Here is a 25,239-nt window from a genome sequence, read left to right as displayed (position 1 = left end):
TGGGCAGTTCCTTTTTTTATCCATGGAGTAGAGTATCTATTTATTCATGATGTGATATATATATATATTGTATTATGTACCGATCAGAATAAAAATTTATTTATTTAAAGAAAATCTCTAACAGAATGTTTATAAACAGATGAATTAGGTCAGTGGATCATACAAAGTTGGGTTTATTTAATTTGGTTACAGAGGGATTGTAAAGGGTAAAACTATTTAGAGAAACAAAGATTGGAATATAAAAAACATAACAGTAAGTACATACCATTCAAATGACTCCAAAAAAAAAAGTATAGATTGCAAACTAAATAATGGTAAAAAAATTACTTAAATAGTAAATGTAAAAATAACTCGCATAAGTAAAGGAATAAAAATATAAATATATGGTACTTACATGCAACAAGAATAATTGATGGATGCTCGGGGCCACCTTCTAATCTACCGGTAAGAACGATCAGCCATTGCTCAGGATCAACACGAATACCATATCTAAATAACATACACCACAACACTAATACATTATCTGTCATTGAATATTTTATTAAATATACATTATCTCCTTAATCATCACTGTTGATGCCAACTTTTTACTCTAAGACACAGCATGTTCTTTTTAACTGATACAGACATTTTCAGTACTATTATTTAATTAAAAAGATCTGACCAAACAATTATTGTTATATAAGTTTCAATATTTTTGTTTGATAGTCATGTCATTTCCTTCTCTAATAGTCTTTTTAACAGATAAAGCAATCTGAACATGAATTTAATGTATTGATACGTAAATTCTTGCAGACAATTTCTAACTATTAATATATTCAAATTCATTATATGTAAAAAAAAATTGTACATTCAAATTTATTATATGTAAAAAAAGAAAAAAATTGTACATATATTTTGTAGCCATGGCTGTAATGTAAAATAACAAATGAATAACAGAAAGGGTATATTATTAATCTGTCATTTTGAATTATCCATCCCGGTCTTTCTTATAGGTGAAAAGACAAGAAAGGTTTTTTCACAGAGTAATGATGATGTCAACCCTGTAGTAAACAGCATAAAGAAGTCCCTTGGGCATAAATCGCATACGGTGGATTTCATATGCTGTAATAAAAAAGAATATATTCGGCTCAGTAAAAAAGTAAATGGGATGCCATATCACATTTTTTCACATCGGATCTATTAATAGACACAAATAATGAATCTAGGGATACAAAAACCGACAAGTAATTTTTAGAGAAAGCACATGAAAATATTTGCTATGGTTAAAAAAAAAAAAATCGCCTCATCAGGCCCTTTTTCTTTGCTGCAAATATTATTAACAGAAATGTTTATGTTGACTGTTAAATGAGTAGCTGCTTTCCTGAACCGGATGAACTCAAAAATGTACATCAAATAAATTTCCAACAAGACTGTGCTCCCCGATACTTTAATGAATCCTTTAGCCAGACTTTGTATGAAAAATGTTCAGGAAGATGAACAGATCGAGAAGGCCCTACACTCTGGCCTCCATGAAGTTCAGGCATACCTCCTTGCGATTTTTTCGTGAGATATATAAAAAAACTCGAAAAAATTACAATACTCGGAAAAAACAAATTAAAAAACAAAAATTACAAATACTCGGAAAAATTACACGATCTGAATCATTTAAAGTAAAAGATTATGGAAGCGATTATAACCATAATAGATGATACATTATGTGCGGACATAAACTGAATATCGATTGAGCATTTGCCGAACGACGAAGGGCGCCATATTGAAATATATTAATTATGAATTATTAAACTATTTCAGATGTTGAATTTGACAAATAAAATAATATAAATGTAAGTATTTTTTGTTTTCATTTAATTCATGCCTAAATACCTACCATTCTTTTATGATGACCTTGTACTACACTAATGTGCTACATATATATATATATATATATATATATAATTATATATATATATATATATATATATATATATATATATATATATAATTAATTATATGTATTCATGTGCAAAATATATATATATACATATTTATTTATTTAACTGTGTTTATCAAAAGTAAACAATAACACAGTAAAAAATTACAAACAGGATGATAAATAAACAGAATAATAAACGGAAAATTAAGTAAATTTATTATAATACTATAATTATTACTAACACAATTAAAAAATACGATTAACATTATTTTTTGTAAAAACTGAGGTGGAAAAACCGGCTGAAGAAGGGTTTGCTCTCAGTACTAGTCTGGGAAAATAATTTAATAGGCCCTTTCTTTTAATAACATCTTGGATTCGCTTCGGCATACCTTTAACTAATTTTATTACGTATTCTTATTATGGTAACCCATTGCTCGCTGATTTTCTTACAAATAATGTATTCGATATAAGTGACTTCATAAGTGTTAGCTTTTCTTTGTAATATGATCATAAATTCTCTATAAGTTTAAAATCTGGGCTTTGTGGCTGTAAATCTAAAATTAGCCAATAAATAAGAGAAATTTTTACGATATACGGAAAAAAATTCTCGCTTTTTTAATTTAGAATCCGATGGGATACAATACAAACTACAAGTGCATAAGCCTCTTATAAAATGTTTGATTTACTTATACGGGGTCCCATAAGTTTCCATGCATGAAAAATAAACATTTTTATTTATATAATATGCTCGCTACATAACTACCAATGTTTTGAAAACATATTTTGATGCGCGTTTTCCATTGCTGAAAAATATGTAATCGTATAAACTCTCTATACGAGGAAAAATAAACATTTTTTTATAAAGGCCATGGTGTATCAGGAAAAGGTGCAAAACATAAATCATCAAGAAACGTGTCACCAACGCTATTGCAAACAGAACTCCAACTCTGAGGAAGCTAGAGTTAGCTAGGAAAGCTGGAGGCCACTGCACCATGGCCTTAAAAAAAATGTTTATTCTTTCTACGCAAGGAAACGTATAGGACACTCTGCATAATATAATTATTCAACACTGTAAAATGTTGAGATATGAGATCCACGGTAATAGTATCAACCCATCCTCTTGATTAAATCTAACCAAAATTAAACGGTTTATATGACTATATTAGTGTCATCAAAAATATTTCATAACATATTGTTAATTCAACAATAAAAACATCAGTTTAAAAATCAGGCTTATTATCATCCACCCCTTCATTAAATCGTCCGAATACAAAATTAAAGTAATATGCCAATGTAATGGAATCGTCTAATTAGTTGAAGAATGTAACTTTTAGATTCAGAAATGATAAAAAAGAAAAAAGGGAGATTTTTGTTCCTACCTCTGTGTGAGATTTAAATAAAACCAAACACTCTAAGAAACTATCTTAAGCTACCCTGCAGTATATTATATTGTGAAAAAATTTACTGACCCCTTAAATAAGATTTTGAGACGTGGGACTTCTTGCCTCCCGTGCCACCCAAACCGCTCCATCCAATCTGGAGACATACACACAATCCTTCCGGAATTTTTCAATACTAAAATTGAGTTTTTTTTAAGTGGGTCCATAGTCAAGTTCTGGAAAAATGTTTATCTTGATAAGCAAAATTTGATCAAAATAGCAAGCATACTTTGGTAAAATTTCATAAAAAAAATTTGGTAAACCTTAAAAAACCCTTAAATCTACAAAATTTGTAAATCTCTGCATCAAAAAACCGAGAAAAATAAGGCTTTTTTCATAAGAGGTACTGTTTAAAATAATTTTATAATTTAAAATAAAAAACTAACAGATTCCTTATCAAGAGATAAGCTGCACGCTTGTTACTTACTTAGCACAGTTGTATACCGATTTCTATCACAGCAATTTTTTTCTTGAAATGGCTAACTCTCTACATGTAAAATACCATAATAAGAGAAATGTTATTCATATTTTTAGGCAAAGCTATTGTATTTAGAATCCATCAGAGAATAAACAATATTCTGATATTAAACAAAGTGTATTGACCTCATCGACCGATTATTTTACGTAGACGTTTTCAAAAGACAATAAGTAATCTGTAAAGCAATTCCATACTACATTCTATAATAAAAATGCATAGAAGTGCTGTAGTATTATTTACCTGCGCGTGTTTGCACACACATACAGAAAGAAGCGTTACCGAAATCTATAGTCTGCACTATTCGCGTACATCTTTGCTTATCAGTTTGACGCTTAATAAATCGACAAAAAGTCAACGACTGTTACTTTATTCCCCAATCGCTTTACTTTTTATCAATAAAATTTAATTTCACATCTCTTTTCCATATTCTACATATCTCTTAAAAAAAAATTAAGATTTAACATAAATTAGGAAAGCATTCTTTCCTGGTAACTTTCACAAACATACAAACTCAGGTAAAAAATAATTACTTTTCCTGCAAACCTAATAAAGAGGCTCAGCTCCAAGCTTGGTAACCGGTCACTTTGCGTTATTTTTCTGTATTTCTTATTTTTATTCGGAATAAGAGTTTCTCGCCTTTCAGTTTCTTACAAACGTTTCTTTTCACACAGTCAATTTACAGTCTCAAATTATTTAAAATAAATCAAAAACAAGCAATCCTCTACTTTTTAAATAAAAAACTGAAACTAAAATTTTTTAAATTAAATAAAGAACGAATCTTTTTTTCAGTTAAAAATTAATACATTTTTATGCGCCGCATAAACTTAAATGCAAGATATTTAAGTTGCTGGTATTTACCAGCATTTTTAATTTGGCGTAGAGTTCAAATAGTCGAGATTTAAAAAATCGGTAAGGTTTTATTTTTTAATCCTGTTGTTTTTTTTCTAACTCAGCTTTATCTTTTTGAAATAATATATTTATTTTTTAATATCACCCAAGGTTCCAACCAAAATACACATAAATGTGAGGGAGATTAGTTTGTCACCCGACATTCACTTTGGTTCGATATGGCTTACGTTTGTAATACAACATACATCCCACCTGAAGTCGATTTCATTTCAGAATGTAGTCGGCAAGTTGTGCGTTACCTCTACAGTACAGCATTAATTCGGTCTTAGATGAACAAGATCAGCAGACAAAAATGGTATATAAAACCGATCTTTAATGAAACCTCACAAGAAAAAAATCTAGCGTGGTCAAATTTGGGGAACGAGGTGGCCAGTGATTGGACCTTAACGACCAATCCACGACCTGGAATCGAGTATCTAGAAAATCTCGGACTTCTAGCTGGTAATTAAGTGGCGCCCTTTCCTGCTAATACTAATTGCGTTGATCTTAGTCATCATCTAAATGAGGAATTAGAAAATTTTGAAACACGTCCAGATAGATAAACGATACCATTTACGGTTGCCTCTTAGAAGAACGGGCCGTACAGAATTTGTTTGCTTAGGGCAAAAAAAAAAACTTGACCTTAAGGCTATCAGGTACTGCTGCAAAGTTTCATGAGGGTTTCGCTACCGCATATTCGGCAGTTATGAATGTTCACCTTGCCGCTGATGTAAACGTTGACTAAAAGTTACATCGCCTAAAAATGTATCGTTGTCTGAAACTCTCTATCCATCATTTCCAAACAAAACTGCAGACAAGCGACTTTGTCTCATCTGCAATGCGTTGAAACACGGTCAGTTGGTACGACTTCAAGTACAACCGTTGACATAATACGCGCCAAACAGTCGTAAGTGGAATGCTAGTCTCACGTGACGCATGACGAGTTGATTTCTTCGGACTAAGTGCAAAGCTTTGTCTGAATTGTTCCACATCAGTTTCAGGAACGCGTGGGCGTCCTGGTGATTTTTTATCTTTAAAAGAACCTGTCTCAACGAAGTTTGGCACCAAGAGTAAATTGTATACCTACTAGGGGGCTCCCTACCGTATTCTCTACGAAAATTACGTTGAAATCCAGTTGCTGACTGCAAATCGTGGAACCAAGACAAACACACAGCGAGCACGTTCCGCACCAGTAAATTTATCCATTTTTAACGACACTGGTGGCCGGATTCGGTCTAAAAAATTACGCGAGTCAAAACTTGATGTGTTTTGCTATGAAATGAGACCTCAACCGAATCTATAAGTTATCTAAATACGTTTTTATATGCTTTTACATTTGCGAAGTCCTTTTTGAATCATCCGGTACTGAAGAGATAAACAATTGAGTTTTAGTTTACGCAATCTCCGTCAGATAGCAGCTGCATTAAACTGTTGCACAGGCCAAGTTGTTCTGATCCTGTACCTCAGTATAGTGGTGGGATAAACGATTCTTTTTCAGGAAAAATTCTCCTTTCCTGAATTGAATGATTCGTAAAAAAGAATCGTTCGTCCGATTCAATGATTCTTTTCCTTCCCACCACTACCAAAGCTGTAAACTAATGCGCATGCTCTCTTTCTCTTCTTCAGCCAAGTTAGCGGTTCATCTCTTCATACTGCTGAAAACATTGCCATTGAATTACAAGGTAAATTCAATGAATGGGCTATTATTGACAAAATAGGAGCAGTTGTTAGTGACAATGCAGCAAATTTAAAAGCTGCTATTCGCAATTGTCAGCTACGTCATATTCCTTGCTTAGCGCATACAATTAATTTAATTGTCCAAACAGCAGTGTCTGAAGTAAAACAATTGTGGTAAAATCGAAGGCAATTGTCAAATTTTTTAAACGAAGTTCCGTGCTGCCTCCAAACTGCAAAACATGCAGCGACAAATGAATTTATAAAATTAAAACAGGAAGTGCCTACCCGATGGAACTCACTCCTGCACATGTTTAATAGATTATTAGAAACAAAAGATCCACTAATTTCGATTATCGCTTTGTTGAATCCCATTCTTAATAATATTACATTTGATGAGTGGACAATTATAGCTGAAATGTGCAAATTATTGTAAATGTTTGAAGAGATAACTATTGAAATAAGTTCTCAAAAAACTGTCACTATTTCAAAAATCTGTTTATTGGCGTGAGCGATGACAGGACGTACTTAAGATTAAATCTTCTACTCAAAATTCTGAAATCGTTAAAGTAAGTATGTAACATGATGTTAGACCAACTGCAACATAGATATTAGAATGTTGAAAATAATAATATTTTGCTTAAAAGCACGCTATTAGATCCTCGCTTTAAAGAACAAGGCTTTAAAGATGAAGCAACTTACCAAAATACTTACACAAAACTTTCACAGAAAGTTCGAAGTATTTAGATCAAACAAGGCGATAGGTTTCAAACCGAACAAGAAATTATTGGACCTTCCATTTCAACCGCACGGAAAGATTTTGTTAAAAACGTAACGCCAATTTTAACTAATTCAAACCCAACAGTAGCAGGAATTTTAGAGCTAGATAAATATATAAATGAACCGCAAATCTCAAGAACACAAAATTCTCTCTCTTGATGGAAAGAAAGGCGGTTAATTTATCCGAGATTATTCAAAATAATGCAAACTAGACTTTGCATTCCTGCAACCTCTGTTCCCTGTGAACGAATTTTTTCAAAAGCGGGATAGTTAATAACAGAAAGGCGAAATAGACTTGCATCAAAGAATTTAGAAAAAAATTATATTTCTACATTTAAATATATAAAATACTATAAAGTTATTTGAAAAGTATTAACTTTGATTAATTTTTATTATTTTTTTGGGATAATAGAACCAAACATTTTTAAAAACAAAATGTTTGTGTGTGTCTGTGTAAGTAACTGCGCGTATTAGTAAAAACATCAAAGTAAATATAAAATCGTAACATCGATGTGATAAAAAAAACAAAGACGGAATCAATGGCTCGCTCAAAAATAAGGTACGGTACAAGCTATATTATTTTAAATTATCCATTTTGACATTTATAGCTTTAGAGAAATTAGTTTAAGATAAATTTTCTAGTTATAAATACTTAAACCGGGTTGGTCTAGTGGTGAACGAGTTTAAGCAAATCAGCTGATTTCGAAGTCGAGAGTTCTAAGGTTCAAGTCCTAGTAAAGGCAGATACTTTTATACGGATTTGAACACTAGATCGTAGGTACCAGTGAACTTTGGTGGTTGGGTTTCAACTAACCACACATTTCAGAACTGGTCAACCTTTCTTTCTTTCTTTTCCTGTTTAGCCTCCGGTAACTACCGTTTAGATAATACTTCAGAGGATGAATGAGGATGATATGTATGAGTGTGAATGAAGTGTAGTCTTGTACATTCTCAGTTCGACCATACCTGAGATGTGTGGTTAATTGAAACCCAACCACCAAAGAACACCGGTATCCACGATCTAGTATTCAAGTCCGCGTAAAAATAGCTGGCTTTACTAAGACTTGAACGCTGGAACTCTCGACTTTCAAATCAGCTGATTTGGGAAGACGCGTTCACCACTAGACCAACCCGGTGGGTTAGAACTGGTCAACCTGAGACTGTACAACCTTACACTCATACATATCACCCTTATTCACCTTCTGAAGTATTCCTGACGGTGCTTCCGAAGGTTAACAAGAAAAAAAGTTATACTTTTAACGAGTTGAAAAAAAAAATATTTTCTCTCATTTCGCTGTAGTTGATGATAAACAAAAAATGTTTTATGGGGTTTACGATAAAATTTAATAGTTTAAGATTAACTAAGTTAAATAGCACAGTTAATGAAAATATTTTATAATCAAAGTAATAAAATTGCGAACTGTCAATAAACATTAGTGATGGTGATGTAATAAGTTATGCGTCAAGTGTGGCTATAAAAAAACAAACGCAAGCTAGAATTTGGTATGGTAGGAGGATCCCCCCCACTACAAGCTATGCACAAGAAAGATTACTACGAATCGAATCGTAATCGAGAAAGATTTGGTTTATTTGGTTTAAAGATTGGCTTATCCAATTCATTGTTAAGAATCGTAAAAAGAATAGGTTTCTCCTGCAAACCGATTCTCGATTCTTTCGTTCAGTATAAAGAATCGATACGAAGGAACGACTCGTTCACGATTCTTCCCATTACTACCTCAGTACCACTGCGTCACCACAAGAGAGAGCATAATGCTTGTACTGGTTCGCAGAAACAGAATTTGTACTGTTGTACAAAGAAATTATTTGCCAGTGTTTCTTAGTAAAAATATCCGAGCGGTTAAAGCATACGAAAGTGGTATGAACAGTTTTTGGAAACGGAAGTGTTTTGAGGCGACACTCACCGTATGGGCCTAAAACGATGGCAGAAAATTCAGAAAGAATTCGACTGTCGTTCCAACGAAGTCCAAAACGTTTACTTAAGTGTTAGTCGTCAACCAAATATTCCTAAAAGGCACTGTTCAAGATATTATTCGCAAGCGATTGAAGTTTGTGCTTATAGACTGCAGCTACTCTACTAAATTAAACGTAACGATAAGCCACAACGAGTTCAATTAGTAACGAACGTCTTAGATTTAATTTCTGCTGATAAAAACTACCTGCAACGCATTCTATTTTCCGATGAAGTAACATTTCATGTTCATAGAATCGTGAATTGCCATAATTGTCGAATATGCGGGTCAGGAAATTCACACTAATATGTGGAATTTATCCGCAACTATCCGAAAGTGAATGTCTGATCTGATATCAAAGTTCACAGAAGGCCGACTAGACAGAAAAGCTCTCATCGCTCGGCCACCCCAAAGTCCCGATTGATCTCATCATATAAAAAGGTACGGTGCCAAGGTTTGTAAAGTCTTTTTTGAATCATCCGGTATTGAATCGATAACAATTAAGTTTTAGTTTACGCATTCTCCGTCAGATAGCAGTTGCGTTAAACTGTTGCAGAGGCCAAGTTATTCTGATCCTGTGCCTCAGTACCACTGCATCGTGATGCAATGAAAGCATCACAAGAGAAAAGCAGAAGAAAGCATAGTGTTTGTATTGGTTCGCAAAAACAAAATTTGTAACTATTGGACAAAGAAATTAAACGGGAAAGTCGGGGTTGACAAAACGGAGTATCGATCTTTTTTCAAATATTTACGTCTTGGGATCCAGCTAGTTTAGATAGACCAAAACAAAACTTATTTAAATATGCGTGTCGCTCTGCTTTTAGCCTTATATTTCTGGATTGAACGAAATGATTTTCTTCAAGGGTGTGCCTCCGTAGCTAGGCTCTCCGGGCGGGTTGGCCTGGCGGGCGGCGTCTCGTAACGCTACTGTTAGGTGTCCAATATTGATTACCTTTCATGCAAAAATGTTTTTTTTTAATGATGAAACTTGATCAAGGAAAAGCGAAAAAATGTCAGCAAATCTTTCCAATTAAATACGGTTTAGATCGGTTTAGGCATCTTTTGAAGATCGCACATTCTCAACATTTTCTCAAGATCCATAACATTCATATGCAAATTCACTCGATACAAGAGCTGGAAGCTTAAATATAAATTAAATTAATTTATTTATTATTTATATATTATATTCAAACTTACGAAACAAATTATCGAAACTAACCTTCCTTGACGCAATAAGAAAGGAGAAGTTGGTTTCAAAATCAATAAATCTCTAAGGAGGATATATAGGAATCAAAATTCTTCTAATTTTAACCATAATTGTTTCTTCTAATTTTGACCTTTACTGTTTACCATTTGATTTGACCCACATGTTTTGCCTACATGTATGTTTGACTGTAACTACAAGACCAAAAAAAAATCATATATACGATTCTAAATGGATAATCTATAGTATTTTCAAAATAGTTGCGTTTTAAGATCTGCTACGATGTTGAATGAATTACGGTAGTAAAATTTATTAATTTATTTTATAACTAGCTCTACCCGCCATGCTTCGCTGTGGCACATTGTGTTTGCATGGATGAGAAATGAGAAACAAAACAAAGCACACGTTTCATAGAAGTTGATTTTGCAATACTTGTGGATATACAATATTTTTTTGTTTTTCCACTGTCTGCGTAGATATAAAGGCTATCTGGTTTGCCGACTCGGGAACACGCAACATACAGTTGCCCATGTGAGAAGCAATCCGCATCTAAATCTAAACCACACAATTCTAAAGATTGACCTTGAGCTTTATTGATTGTGATTGCAAATGCCAATCGAATTGGGAATTGCAATCTTTTAAATTAAAATGGTGTAACGGTCGGGATTATGGGTATTCGAGGAATGAGGACATATTCACCTTTGAAAGGCCCCGTTAAAATCGTTGCTTCCACTACGTTTTTCATCAATTTCTTAACTGCAAGTTGCGTGCCGTTGCAGAGTTTTGGCTGATTAATATTCTGCAACAAGATAATTGTCTTTTTTTTATCGAACCGTTGCTAGAATCAATCTAATGAGGAATGTTTTCCCAGTTCCTCCTGGCGCATCCAAGAAGAAGGTCCCCCAACGCCGTCATTTATCATTTGCATTATGCGATCATAAATGCCTTTCTGTTCACGCGTTAATTTGTTGGGAATGTTTGATTGGATATATGACAGAAGATCACCAACGTTGTAACTCTGTTCACGGCGTAAATCCACACCAAATGAAGCAGTCGCAGCTCGGGTGGGTACTGGTATTCCCAATTGACTAAGAACTTTATTTGCAATAACTACGCACTTGTCTTCAATATTTATCAATGCTTCGTTGTAAATTCCATGGTCATATTGGAATTTTCTAGGCGTACTCTATGCAAAATATCCTCAGCCATATGCGATCGATATCTTTCCCATAACTTTGTGAGAGATGAAGGGAAGCAAGCGATCAATATAATTGCGAATAATGCGCGAATTTGGTTTGGATGTGCAGTGTTGCACGCGTCATTAATACATATATCGCACTGTTGGTCGTTTTCTAATAAATTCAGAGCTTGGTGAAAGACGCAGCTCAATCATGACACGATCACACAAAAGTACCTCGATTAGAGTGAATATTTAATTCAGATTGTATAATAATCTGAATCAGATGCAAGTGGATACGTTTTTTTCTTAATAAACAATGTAATTGGGAACAGGTATTGTTTCACATGTGACTGCGGTTGTCGTTAGCTAGTATGGCGAGTGTTCCCCTCGCTTCCGGCAGATGGCGCGGTCACTGGTACACAGCTGATCGTTAAAAAAACTGTTTTCTCGCGGTCGCGGGTATGTGACTGATACGAAAAATAGATAAAAACAATCTTTTATGCGGGTTATATATCATGTTAAAATTTGAGCTCAATCGGTGCAGAACATTTTGAGTTTTTGAAGCGTACACAAACGAACTTAACATTTTAATATATAAAGATTTGTGGGCTGCGAAAAAAGCCCTTAAGTCGTGCGAAAAAACACATCATTTTAAATGCTTACAAATTACATAATAATCAAACGGCGTTGATTTCAGATGTTAATAAACTGCTAACGTAAGTTGAAGTTGTGCTACTTCAGTGTACGTGATTCTCGAGTATGAATCTACTAATGAATTACGGTCCCCAAAGAAAACAAAACCCCGCAGGTCAATTGAAAAAAGGTGAGATTTTGATAAAAACGCGATTCGTAAAAAAATTAACGAATTTGAATTATTTAGAAATAGTTTAGCGGTGTATTATATCCTTTGGAAGAGAATTCGGTTATTGTCTTCGACAACGCTTCTTATCATTAAACGAAAAGAATTCCAGCCGTGTTATAGAAAAACAATGATATCAAAATGTGGCTTAGTTCAAAAGGAATAATTTTTGAAGAGGTTTAAGTTAATGTTCTATCATTGCAAAGGGTTTCACGCATTAAAAGTAATTATAGTCCGTATAAAATTGGTTTGACTCACAACGCCATATTGGTAACTCGTGTTTTTATTCGGCTACTAACGAAGATGTTTGCCGGCCTCCGTGGCGCGAGTGGTAACGTGGTTCCGAGTGGTAACGAATCCGGTGGTTCCGAGTGGTAACGAATCCGGTGGTTCCGAGTTGGTATCCCGGTCAGGCATGGCATTTTCATAAGCTATATAAATCATTCACATCATCATCTGAAGTAATGCATAATGGTGGTTTCGGAGGTTAGAAAAAACAAAAAAAAAAAAATAATACTTAGTTGTGTGGTTTCAGTGTTACTATTTGTGAATTTTGTTATTTGCTTTTACATAGCAAAGAACGCTAAATGACCAAAAACGATTGTTTGGTCATATATATGTAAAAAAAATAACCTAACAAAGGATTTTTTGGTCATTATGTAGGGATATTATTTTCTGTGTATTTGGTTATTTCGACTTTTTTTGTTTGCATAGTCTTAAGTCTATCTGGGCTATAAGAAAGTTGGGTGTTTTAATTTATTTACTGTAAGTCATCCTTCTTGGTGGCTTTTCTTTTTGTTTTGGTGTTTTTAAAAAAAATAAAATACAGATGTTTTAGCTGTTAAATATAATTCAAAGAAATTTGTTACTTAATCAGTTGTGATTTTGTTTACATTGGCAACGGCCATACGGGCTCTTTGTGATTGGCCGTTGTGTTTGACAGCGGCCATCTTGCATTGATCTGATTGGTTTTCCTTTGTTTACATTTCCAAATTAAAAATAGATAGATAGATTTATTAAAAATAAATGAAAACAATCTTTGATGCGGGTTATATATCGTGCTAAAATTTGAGCTCAATCGGTGCAGAACATTTTGAGTTTTTGAAGCCGTACACAAACGAACTTAACATTTTTATATATATAGATTATTGCAAGATTTATTAATTTATTTTATAATTATTGAAAGACTAAGTAACTATAGAGCATTAAACAAATTCATTTAATAAAGAGTAAGAAAAGTGAGAATTTATTAAGAGTAAAAGAAAAGAGTGAAAAACTATAAAGAGTTAGAAAAAGTGAAAAAATTTTATTTTTACAAATAAAAAAGGAGGAAATGAAACCTGAATCTTAACATAAATAATAGATTTTATGAAAAAACAATCACATAAATAAAAAATATATTATTAATATATATTTTGCATATATATCGATATGCATGCGATATATCGATAGATAATAATACAACAAGTATACACCTGAGCATCACAAGACATATACTAACGAATCGGGATTTCCGCTAGTGATTAATACACTCCGGTACTAAGCTAAGGGGGATGCACAACAGCAGACAGACACACATATAAATGCCGTTTTTTAGGGTAGGATATGGGACATTGATTATGCCAATTTCTTTTTCAAAATTTCCTTAAGTGGGTGGGAAGATATCACATAAAAACCAATTATGATCTTCTTTAAAGGCATTTTAGAAAAAACTTTGGCTAATTTGTTATCAACATTGCATATATAAATAATCCCAAAAAAAATTCAAAACTCAATCCCCCTCTTAAAATTGAAATTTTTCTTTGGTTTATCTTTTACCCTTCGGTTTTAACATTAACTTTTTTTTGTATTTTATACATCATATAAGGGCTATCAAAAAATGTCAATGTCTTTGGGTCTAACTCAATTTTTACTATTAATTTTTTTTCTTGTCACTTTAAAGGCAATTAAAATTTTAAGTAGTTTTGGCCCGTAAAATATATACCGAAATAGGAAATTTTTTCATAGCTATCATAAAAGGTATTTTAATTTAAAAAAAAAAATCACTTCTTTATAAATTAATTTTTTTGAAATTTCAATGCTTAAATCCTATTTTGGTAATTATTATAATCAATAAAAAGCTCCATTGATACGGCAACCCCAAAATTTTAAAATAATTGCTAAATTTATTTTGTTGCTTATATTTAAACGTTTATTATAAAAACAGAAATAAGACTTTTAATCACTGAATTACAGACTTTTCGGCGAAGCGGAAGAGTTTTACAAAGTAAAAGCTGTGCAAGATATTGTATGACTTGACTGGCATAGTTGGTAAAGTCACGTAATACTTGATCAGGTTTTTTTCATAGGAAATTGATTTTGCTGCGAATGAAAAATCTCAAGTTCGACTTAAATTTGATCCAAAAAACTTCCAGATGAATGGCGAAAACGCTACTATTCCGCTACGGAGATCTGGAGTTTGTGGAACTAACTCCAAAACTAAAATTAATAATTTTTGTAAATCTGAAACGTAGTTAATGAGATGTACATTGAGTTACATTAAACTAATTTTGCGATACTTAATAAATAGGCAGGTGAATGTAGGTAATTTGTTTTTGGATGCTATTCTCCATTCCTTTATTAAGTTCTAAACTAATCTACTAAACTCGACTAACTTGCAATATTTTTTTAATAATTTGTTTTATATATATATTCTTCTATTCTTTGTTTTCCTATACGATTTGAAGTTCTACGCATCCCTCTATTCTTATCAAATTACTTAAACCTGTAAGTAAATATTCGCCCGCTAGCCTAGTTCATCCCATAGATCAAATTTTGAGATTCTGTCACAAAATTCTGTCCTCTTCTATTCACTTCGACAATTCGTTTTAAACTTTATCGACCTACCTAATATTCAAGATGCACCTGTATTGTAAATTGTATTGTATTGTACTGTTCTTTATTTAAAATTTATATATTTCGCTACTATAAATCGCTACCCGTATACCACAAAATATTTTTTTCCCAAATTCTTAGATCCTTATTAGATAATAACAGGCATCTTTTAGACACGAAAGCTTTCCTTTTTTGTGCCGGTCCGCTTTTGTTTTCTGCCTTACATCGTCCATCCTTTCTAACTATCGCACCTAAATAACAACTCAGCAGTTGCTGATGTATAAATTAACAATTGATATAATTCACCTTCACCAGCACGTTGATATGTTCTCTAGATCTTTCTGCTTACTTGGAAGCCACCATCAAGAGTTCAAATTAATGCATTAAAGTCGAAGTTTAAAAAATCACAGTTATAATTTAAAAAGTCATGGCTGTTTTTAAATCATGACTATGATTTTTTTTAAATTTTGACCTTAATGCATTAATTTGAACTTCTGATTATGGCTTCCAAGTATGCCGAAAGATCTAGAGAACATATAAAACACGCTGGTATGGTGAATTATATTAATTGTCAATTTATTTATTTAACGTGAGTGGTACCACGTTAGAGAAATTAATTTGCTGATATACCGCAACCCCCTATTCTAATTAACATTTAACTCCTTTTATTTTTCCTTCTGTTATATTTCATGTTTTTTTTTTTTTATTTTACGTTAATTTATTTTCAAATTGAATTTCTTTCGTAACAAATGCACATGAATTATTTTTTTTCTTGAATTTTACGGGCATCGACTAAGGTCATTAGCCCTCGTCACGTTCTTAGAAAGAAGTTAGTATCACCATCAGGATCGTCATATGTAAGGGTGTAAAGGGCCCTTACATTTTATTTAAGAGCACAAACTACACAAAAACATTAAGACACAAACAACAAAGCCAAACACAACACTTACGGGGTGTAAAGGGCCCCGATATTAAAATTTGAGATAAGGTTCTCAAAAGACCATGAAATTAAAAAATACAACTTATCAATACCATTTCCTTCTACCTGTCTCGTTTATAGTTTGTTTAAGCACCCTCGGGGCGACCAGAACCGCCGTTGAGCAGTATATCAGTCGCACCAGGGCGCCGTGGCAGTTGACTCCTCCTTATAAATAGACTATAGGCACGCACCACGCCCACCCATAGCCTCGCGCCCTCAGTTTACCCTTGAGGGTCCCCCATGCCATCATTGGACACACCCCGACTCACTGCTCTTGAATGCAGACGAGCCAGGATGGCCTAGACAAGAGGTCTACCTCCCGTCACTACAGGTGCCACGCTTCGAGACTCCCATATACATAATGAATTCAACTTAGAGATTCTTTAACACAGCTTTAACAATTTATCAACTTTCACAGACTTCTAAGAAGTCCACTGGCGTGTAAAAATGCAACTATCTTTTTTTCATTTCCATTATCCAGATCAGCAGTAATGTCACTTCTTAGACGGAACCTCTTTCTGAGGCCCTTATATATTGTACACTCTTCTATTAGATGCTTAATTGTAAGTGTTTTATTACAAACACCGCACATTGGTCTCTCTTCGCCGGTTAACAAATATGAATTTGTCAATCGTGTGTGACCGATTCTAAGTCTGGTCACAGCTACTTGTTCACGGCGAGTCAACTTAAAGTCGCTTTTCCATTTTTATGGAGAAGTTTTCACTGAGTTTAATTTTATATTTAAACTCCTCCAATCAGTATTCCATTTGTTTCTTACTATGTTCGTTAGACAGTTTTTAACATCTGCCACTCTTACAGGAAATGCATCCAAATCATCGCAGACTGTTGCCTTTCTGGCAGCTTCGTCTGCGCTTTCATTACCTGTAATACCAGCATGCCCTGGAGTCCACACAATTACGCATCGCTGTCCTCGTTGGTTTAGAAGATACAAAATGGACAGGATGTTTGCAATTAGGACATCCTTAATGTTCTTGTTCCGAATTGCAACAAGTGCACTTAGAGAATCGGAACATATTACCACTCTCTCTTCGCAATAATGTTCTATGTAGCGAAGAGCTTGCTGAATGGCAGTAGGTTCTGCCGTGTAGACACTGGCCGTATCTGGCAGTTTCCAACAATGGGCTTCTCCATTTACATATATGGAGCATCCAACACCATGTTCGGTTTTAGAACCGTCAGTATAAATTCTAATATGTTCTTTGTAACTACTGACGGTTGCCAAAAATTCCTGTTGGATGATAACTGCTGGCTTCTTTTTTATTTTTCCCTGAGAGAGATCCAACTTTGTATTTACCGCTGGCAAAAGCCATGGCGGTATTTCTCTAGTAGAAATTGCTAGTGTCTCTGGAATACCAATTTCGTATTTCCTTTTTAATTCGTAGTACCTAATTCCGGCTGGTCTGGAGTAAGTAGCACGACGTTCGTATAATGCAGCCATAGGATGTTTGTTGAAAAGTTTGTTATTTATATGGGCAGGAAAAGCCCATATATTTGCTGAATTATTACATGAATTATTAAAAAGATCCATATTATTATTCTAATCCGTATTACTGTTTCGACTAATTTTTTTCTCTGCCAAAAGTACAATGTCATCAGTAATTTTTAACATGTTTATTTTTTCTCCTCGGATGTTACATCGGCTTGAATAAATTAGACGGGAACTCCATTCTCTAACAGAGTTAGTACAGTAGAGTCATCACCTCGATGCACACGGAGATAATAATGCGGACTGACCGAAACATGGTTAAACTTCCGCGCAATATCAGACATTATTCCCGATAAAATTGGCAATCGACAAACGGAATGCGTATTATAAAAATAGTGTTTCATCAAAGTGGATATATAAGCCGCCTCAACGAAAGGATATGGGGATCAGTGCCGCCACAGAATCTAACCTAACCCAGCTAACAGAACCTGACCTAATCACGTCTCTTTTTTATTTTATAATCTATATATTAAAAACAAAAAGTTTCTGCAATTACTCATTAACTAATTTAGTTACAAACTTCGTTGGAAAAATAAAAAATTCATTCTATCAAGTCACAGATAACCAGTAAACACAGACTACGCTAAGTCAATTACGAGAGGAGTTTTAAGGAAACGTAGCTTTTCACAAACTCGAGGCCTTACCTCAGTGGTATTGAAATCTACATATTATCTCTGCAACAAATTAAAATACAGAATTCGTACGGGTCTTAAGACACCCACCACGTCAAGAACCAACAAATGAACCCACACTGACTTCAATCACTCAGTTCCTAAAAACGTTTTTAGAGAACATACATATTCCTCACTCTTAAAAATACACTCAAACTGCCGTAATTAAGATGCAGAATTTGTTTGGCTCTTAAAACATTCACCACATCATTTTCTTCTAATGTCCATTTTTTTAAACTAAAACAATTTTCTTGTGACAATGTTGTAGTAAACTCTTTTTTACATGTTCACATATCGGTTTCCAATCTGATGTCATATGGTCTAATTCTCTCGCAGAAGTTTTTGAATTGTTTAAATCTTTTCTGCATCGTGCTAGGCATTACAACGTTCCACTAATGACGTATTCAACTGTTCGGTTCTCAATAATGGTTAGTAAACTTAAAACCGAATGATAATCTATAAACTTTTAAAAAAGTCATCTACTTTATGTAAGTCACTGTTTTTGGTTTTGCGCGTTTTAAAACATCGAATAACTTCGGTATTAACATGAACGAAGTAAAGAATGATAATGTCTGTTTTTTAATCGGTTTTGCATATCCGCTTCTGTCAAATCTTAATATAAAACAGAGTTATGAAGTGAATTATTCTAGGGAGCGTTGTTAAGCATGACTGTTGAGTTAGGCGGTAACGTAAACATTTACAGTAATTAATAACGACGGTACAAGGAAAGTTTTAATTATTCCCGAGAAAACACGACCAACGTACGAGTCGTATGATTTATCCTTCATACGAATAAACATTTAAACTGTGATAAAGATTATTTACTCGTAATATTATAAATAACAATGTATTCCAGTCATTGTTTGTTAAAGATACGCTTGTTACAAGAATTCGGGAAATAATTATCGTTTTAATAATAAATACGATAGATAAATCATATTGCCGCCGTAAGATAAGAACAGCCGAATCTATTACAGAACTTAACTAATAAAGCATAAATAAGTAGAGTAAAATTTGAACAATTTTATAGAGGATTTCTAACGGTAAATAATTTTTTTTTCAATGCAATGCTCTTTGCAATTACAATCGATACACATAACATTCAGTATACGTAAAAAATGACGACTCCAATATTTAGCGGGAAATATTCGAAGCAAAGGGAATATTTATCCGTTGATGATTTTTACTGCCATGATATCTGTACTACGCCGAATTAAATGTAATTTCAAAAGGTAAGATTCTTTAAACCGGTTATGGCGGAGATTTTACAGATAATAAATAACACTTTTCAACTCTTTTTTCAATTTCTTTATGTTAATTTTCGTAATTACACAGGTCATCACAATTGTTGAAAGACGAAGAATTTCTCTAGGCCTTGCCTATTAATAGTCAAGACTTTTAAACAGTATTTATCAATTCATTTTATAAAATGTAATATTATTTTCCTTTTTTTTTAACCTTCAAAGGAAGAGATTCACAATTTGACGAGAAGATATTTTTGTTTGATGTTGAAGCATTACTCTTCACCGTGCAAGTTGAATTCGACTCTTTGAACTCCATTTCTCATCTCAAAACCATCTATTTTTTCGATATGAGATCAACTCTCAAGCATTCATGAAGGACAACTCAAATACTTTAAATGGAAAGAGAAGGGTTACAACATATAATTTTAAGGGCCGCTGAAGAAAACATCTGACATAAAAATCTTCAAACTATTACTACTATAAGGATAACCAAAACAGCAACCGCTATTTAACGCGTTTTTTTTTTAAAGAGTTTCAAAAGTATTGTACAGAATCACTCAAATAACTGGTAAACAGAAAAACACTAAAAAAATTCCCTAATCTTCTACTAAAGACAATCTATTTTCGGCACGAGAAAAATATGTTCCTTTCATAGGTACCTTCTCCTCCTTCCGCCCTTCCTAAACTTTTTATCCTGATGCTGTGATCTACTGTATAATCACGACACACTTTCCGTAACGATAGATAAATTACTAGCACAGAATCCGACGTAGCCCACGTTCATTTCTGCCTCTCCTTCGGACTGCAACATGGTTACGTATTTATTGAAACCCGAAAACCTATACGGTCTGCTTCGTGACCATTTAGGCTACACACTGCCGGTTCCCACGAGTCGTTCCGTTTTTTCGCACACATAGACAGTGCATTACTTTTGAAATAACCCTCTTCAAAATAAATTTATTACAAAATATGTATAATTAATAATATTGTAATTAAATGATAATTATCAGTTTTATTCCTAATTGGTGTTAATAAATGCCATTATTTTATAATCAATGTTGTGAGAACGAGAGAGAAGACGTTAGAAATGTAATTGAATTATTATACCATGAAAGTTCATCCAATAAACAATGTTAATTTATAATTGTTATAATTATAATTCTATTTATTTGAAATACTGTAATGCTTTACTGAGCTTTATTTTTATTTTGATAAGATTTTTTAACGTACAATAAAATTTTACAATTATTACGACTAATATTAAAATATATATATATATATATATATATATATATATGTATAATCATAAATGAAAACTTCTAGGTTGATGTTATAATAACAGTAACATAAAATATTTACATCTCAAATAAGTCTCGACATAGATAATAGAAAAATAAATATAAATACGCAGATAAAATACTTAGGGAAAAAAATTATTTAATAAATCTTCAGGTAAACCAACCATTTTACATTATTACACTACTAAATAAAATACAAAAATAAACACAAAACAATAACACAACGTTTGACTTCAAATGCAAAGCTTCATAAAGTTTATTGTTATTTCTATTATCTGCATAGCGTCTTATTTGAGATCTAAATATTTTATGTTACTGTTTTATATATATATATATATATATATGTAAAACGTAAATAATAATTTTGCAGTTAAAAATTGCTATTTAAAGTGTACTTATTCTTTCTTTACACTGATGTCTTAAATAGACTTATTAACTGCAATTAACATAACACGTATTTGATTAATTGTACAATGTTATTTTAATTGTTTGAAAACTTACTTGTCTATATACAGCTCCGACAATATTAATATTATTATTGTTTTGCACTATCAATATTCAAACAATCATTTGTTGTTCTTTTTATAAATATAATGTGCACATTTGAAACTCACATAGAGAAAAATTCAAGGCAAGAGATTAAATAAATAAATTTTTATTTATTTTTCATTTTACCACTACGAAATGATTTTGTAAACTAATTTACAGGATAGATAAGGTGATTGTCTAGATTTAATACAACTGTTTGAAATGTTTTATTAATTCACATATCTAAGAATGATTGATGGTTGTTTTTACTTTTTTTTAATTCAAATCAGGTAATCTGCAAGAAACTATCAAGTATCTTTCATTTTATAAGGTTAAGTTTGAGACATAAGTTGAGAAGACATAAGCTCATAAGTTGACGATTTAAGACTCAAATAAGCTGGACCCTCCTTCAGCATGAAAATCCTTGAAAAAAGACTAATGTAAAATTCTTATATAAATCTAAATATATGTACTTTATACTGAAGTTTGCTTTAATCAGAAACTAAAACGACCGGTCTGAATAATTCTCATCGGTGTTTTCACCGATCTTAAAGATGTTTTTGGTGCAAACATAGTCGGATAACTTCACTGTTGGGTGAGAGAATCAAGGCTTAAATAGGGAACATGGTACGTTGTATATTTTATATTTTTTAATACACTAACATTAAAATACATTCTATTCCATATTTTTAGTTTAATCATTATGAATACAGATAGGAAACAAAAAGTACAGCTTGTATTTAAAAAAAACCGGTGACAAAAAAGGTAAATATGTGAAACCTGAACATAAAAAAATAACAAAAGAATGCAGAAAAACAAGGTAAATAGTAAATAGACAGCTACAAAACATGTGCCAACACTGTCTAGATGCATAAGAAATTATTATTTTTTATACAGATTTAATAAAAGTATGAAAAGAAATGGCTTGCAGAAAAATTACAAACAAACTCCTACAAAGCATAGACTAAGGTTCTGTAGAATACAGGAATATGAGATTTTGTTATCATAAGTTTTCCAACCAATATCTTGAATTTTAATGTCACAATACTTTTTATCATCAGACTATGTATCATTACTTAATTTGAATCTAACGGTAAAGAACTATGAAAAAAAATAAAAATATCTTCAAGTTGCTATCATTACTGTTTGTGCATCTTCAAATTTTCAGAATACAGAAGCTGCACGAGTATGATGTAATTTTTGGATAAATAATCATGAATTAATAGTGAAGTGTAAGCTGATGCGTTATCAGGAACAGATTTTGCTATAACTTGTTTCATATACAAAATTCAGTCAAAAGTGTTTCACACAAGCCATAATTGATTTCCATTTCTTCAGCAACTTTGCTAATAATGATACAACAATTATTGACGGTAATGCCTTTATTACGTTGATATTTTCACTGATTGTTGATGTGTTAAGGTGTCCAAACTTTTCATCATCTTCACGCTCTTCATAAAACCTTTTGTACCACTTATAAATGCTTGGATTGGCATAACATTCTTACTAAAAGCATTTTCTTATATCTTCATTCCTTCACTGTTCTTTATTCCATTTTTAATGCAAATCCTTTGTTCTGTTATTTTCGAACAAAAAAAAATACCAAGCACAATAAAAAAATATCCTAATTAATCAGCTGCCAAATTTGAACTACAGATTCTAATATGGTTGAAAATACTAATATATATTTTAGGCAAAGCTGCCATTGCAGCAAAATGGCAAACTCAATCGAAAGAACATAGTGCATAGAATTAAAAAGGTCTTGTTTTTCTTTTTATCACGTCTCATATACAAGACCCAAGAATTGCTTAAGATCTTACTTTTCCTTTTATAAACATTATTTTTTGGGGTTCTAATTAACAAAAAGAAAAAATACATTCTTGCTGATAATCATGGGATATAACAAACTAAAACAGTTATTACCTAAGCATGGGACATGCTAACTTAGCATGTGTGAATCTGTGCATCAAGAAAGAGACACTAGATATCTGTAAAGCAATATTATACCATACAGTCAATCCCATTTATTTATTCATTTCATTGCTCTGACTTCAAAATTTATCTAATTACAAATATTTTACTCATCAAATTATACAATTTATTAAAATATAATCCTTTTGAAAAATTCTCATATTTTACATTTTTTATAATTTTAAGATAACCTTTAGACAATTCAAATTCCCCATCTTTTTCTAAATTAACTGCGGATAATCCTGTAATGATTCACATAATTTACACTTCAAACAAATTTTCATTTCTAAGATCAAAACACAATAGCCTCTATGAAATGCATAACAATCTAGGTTCAGGTATTGCTAACAACTTAAGGCACATTTTAAGGTTATAATCATTTTTGTAGAAGTTTTGAATTAATAAAATTTATTACTTTAGTTAATACAAATATGATTTCTGACTACATTAAAATTATTGATCGGTTACAAGATCCACATGAGTTTGTAATTAACATAAGCACATAAAATAACCTTAGATGTACAACAAACACCACCCACATCACTCCAGTTATGAGAGAGGTTTACTGTACAGTTTTTTAAATTTATTTTATTAATATAATTAAATAACAGTAACAAAACTTACTTTATAAAATTCTCTAAAAGTAGACGTAAGCCTCCCATGAACAGAAGAAGGAATCCCCAGTTCACAAGGCCAGTAAAATCTCCAAAACCTGAAGACCATGTGAACAATGAATCTCTTGGTTTGTGGCATCTGTAAAAAAAAAAATGATTTGGAAAACATCAACAATTTAATTAATTTAAGGATTTATTAACTGAAATACATACATCTTATCCCATAGAGAAAGAATTAAATTTATAATAAAAAGAACAGGCTTAGCATTTTCAATACACTACAAATTTCTTGCAATGCTCAGTTGCACAACTCAGGGTTTACTGTGGTGCTGATTCATTAACAAAAAAGCTGGATGTGTATCAATGAAAGATGTCATGTAACTCTGACTATCAAGGACTTCATCCTTAACTGACTAATACTTAGAAATAAAATAAAGTGGAACATTAAAGTATGTAATTATAAATAGAGAATTATGTAAAAAAAAAAATAATTCTGCTTTGAGTAAAATTTTCAGATACAGAATCCATGGTGATCTTACCATTCAACCTCCATGACCAATTATAACTAAAATTAAATGTCACTAATGATCTGTATTCAGAAGTCATACAAAATTTCATAAAAACTGGTAAATCCTATTTAAAGATAAACAAAAAAAAAAAAAAAAAAAAAAAGCAAGAAATAAAGCTTCCTACCCACTACCCAGGAAAGTCGAATCTGAAAGAAACTGGCCAAATAAATAATCAAGTAATATACCCATGTAATGGGAATCATCTAATTAGTAGAAGAATGTGACTTTGAGTTCAGAAATGACAAAAAAAGAAAGGGTTTTTTCCCTTTATGGAAGTTTGAATAAGACAAAAGACAATATAAAAATCTTAGTTACCCAAGAGATATTAAAATATGTGAAAAAATTTATCTAAAACCCTTTCAATAAAATTTTAAGATATGGAGTACTTAAAGTCTGACCAACTGTGACCAAATTAATAAAATAACATCAACACCCCAGATGCAGAAATCATCGAACAAAATTTCATCCAGATCAATCATCCAGTTCAGATGATGCCAAGCAAAAGTTTGTTATATATATACATCCTTCCAGAATTTTTCAATGGTGAAACTGTGTTTTTTTTTTATTAAATTACAAGATCTTCAAAAGCCCCTTCAT

The 25,239-nt window shown here is 32.2% G+C and overlaps 1 protein-coding gene across 1 annotated transcript in view; it reads right to left on the bottom strand.

The window, feature by feature from the left end:
- The window catches only part of mdy (diacylglycerol O-acyltransferase), a 94,047-nt gene that overhangs the window by 62,188 nt on the left and 6,620 nt on the right, over positions 1-25,239 (bottom strand). The window contains exons 2-3 of the mRNA XM_075356507.1: positions 24,084-24,212; positions 395-489 (exon numbers count right to left, since the gene is read on the bottom strand). Coding sequence (XP_075212622.1) covers positions 395-489; positions 24,084-24,212 — 224 coding nt within the window. The remainder of the gene's footprint in view (positions 1-394; positions 490-24,083; positions 24,213-25,239) is intronic.

This window comes from Lycorma delicatula, chromosome 2, assembly GCF_047948215.1.
Source record: "Lycorma delicatula isolate Av1 chromosome 2, ASM4794821v1, whole genome shotgun sequence".
Classification (NCBI taxonomy): domain Eukaryota; kingdom Metazoa; phylum Arthropoda; class Insecta; order Hemiptera; family Fulgoridae; genus Lycorma; species Lycorma delicatula.
Note: the sequence above shows the minus strand (reverse complement) of the source record. Positions and strands in the feature narration are given on the sequence as shown.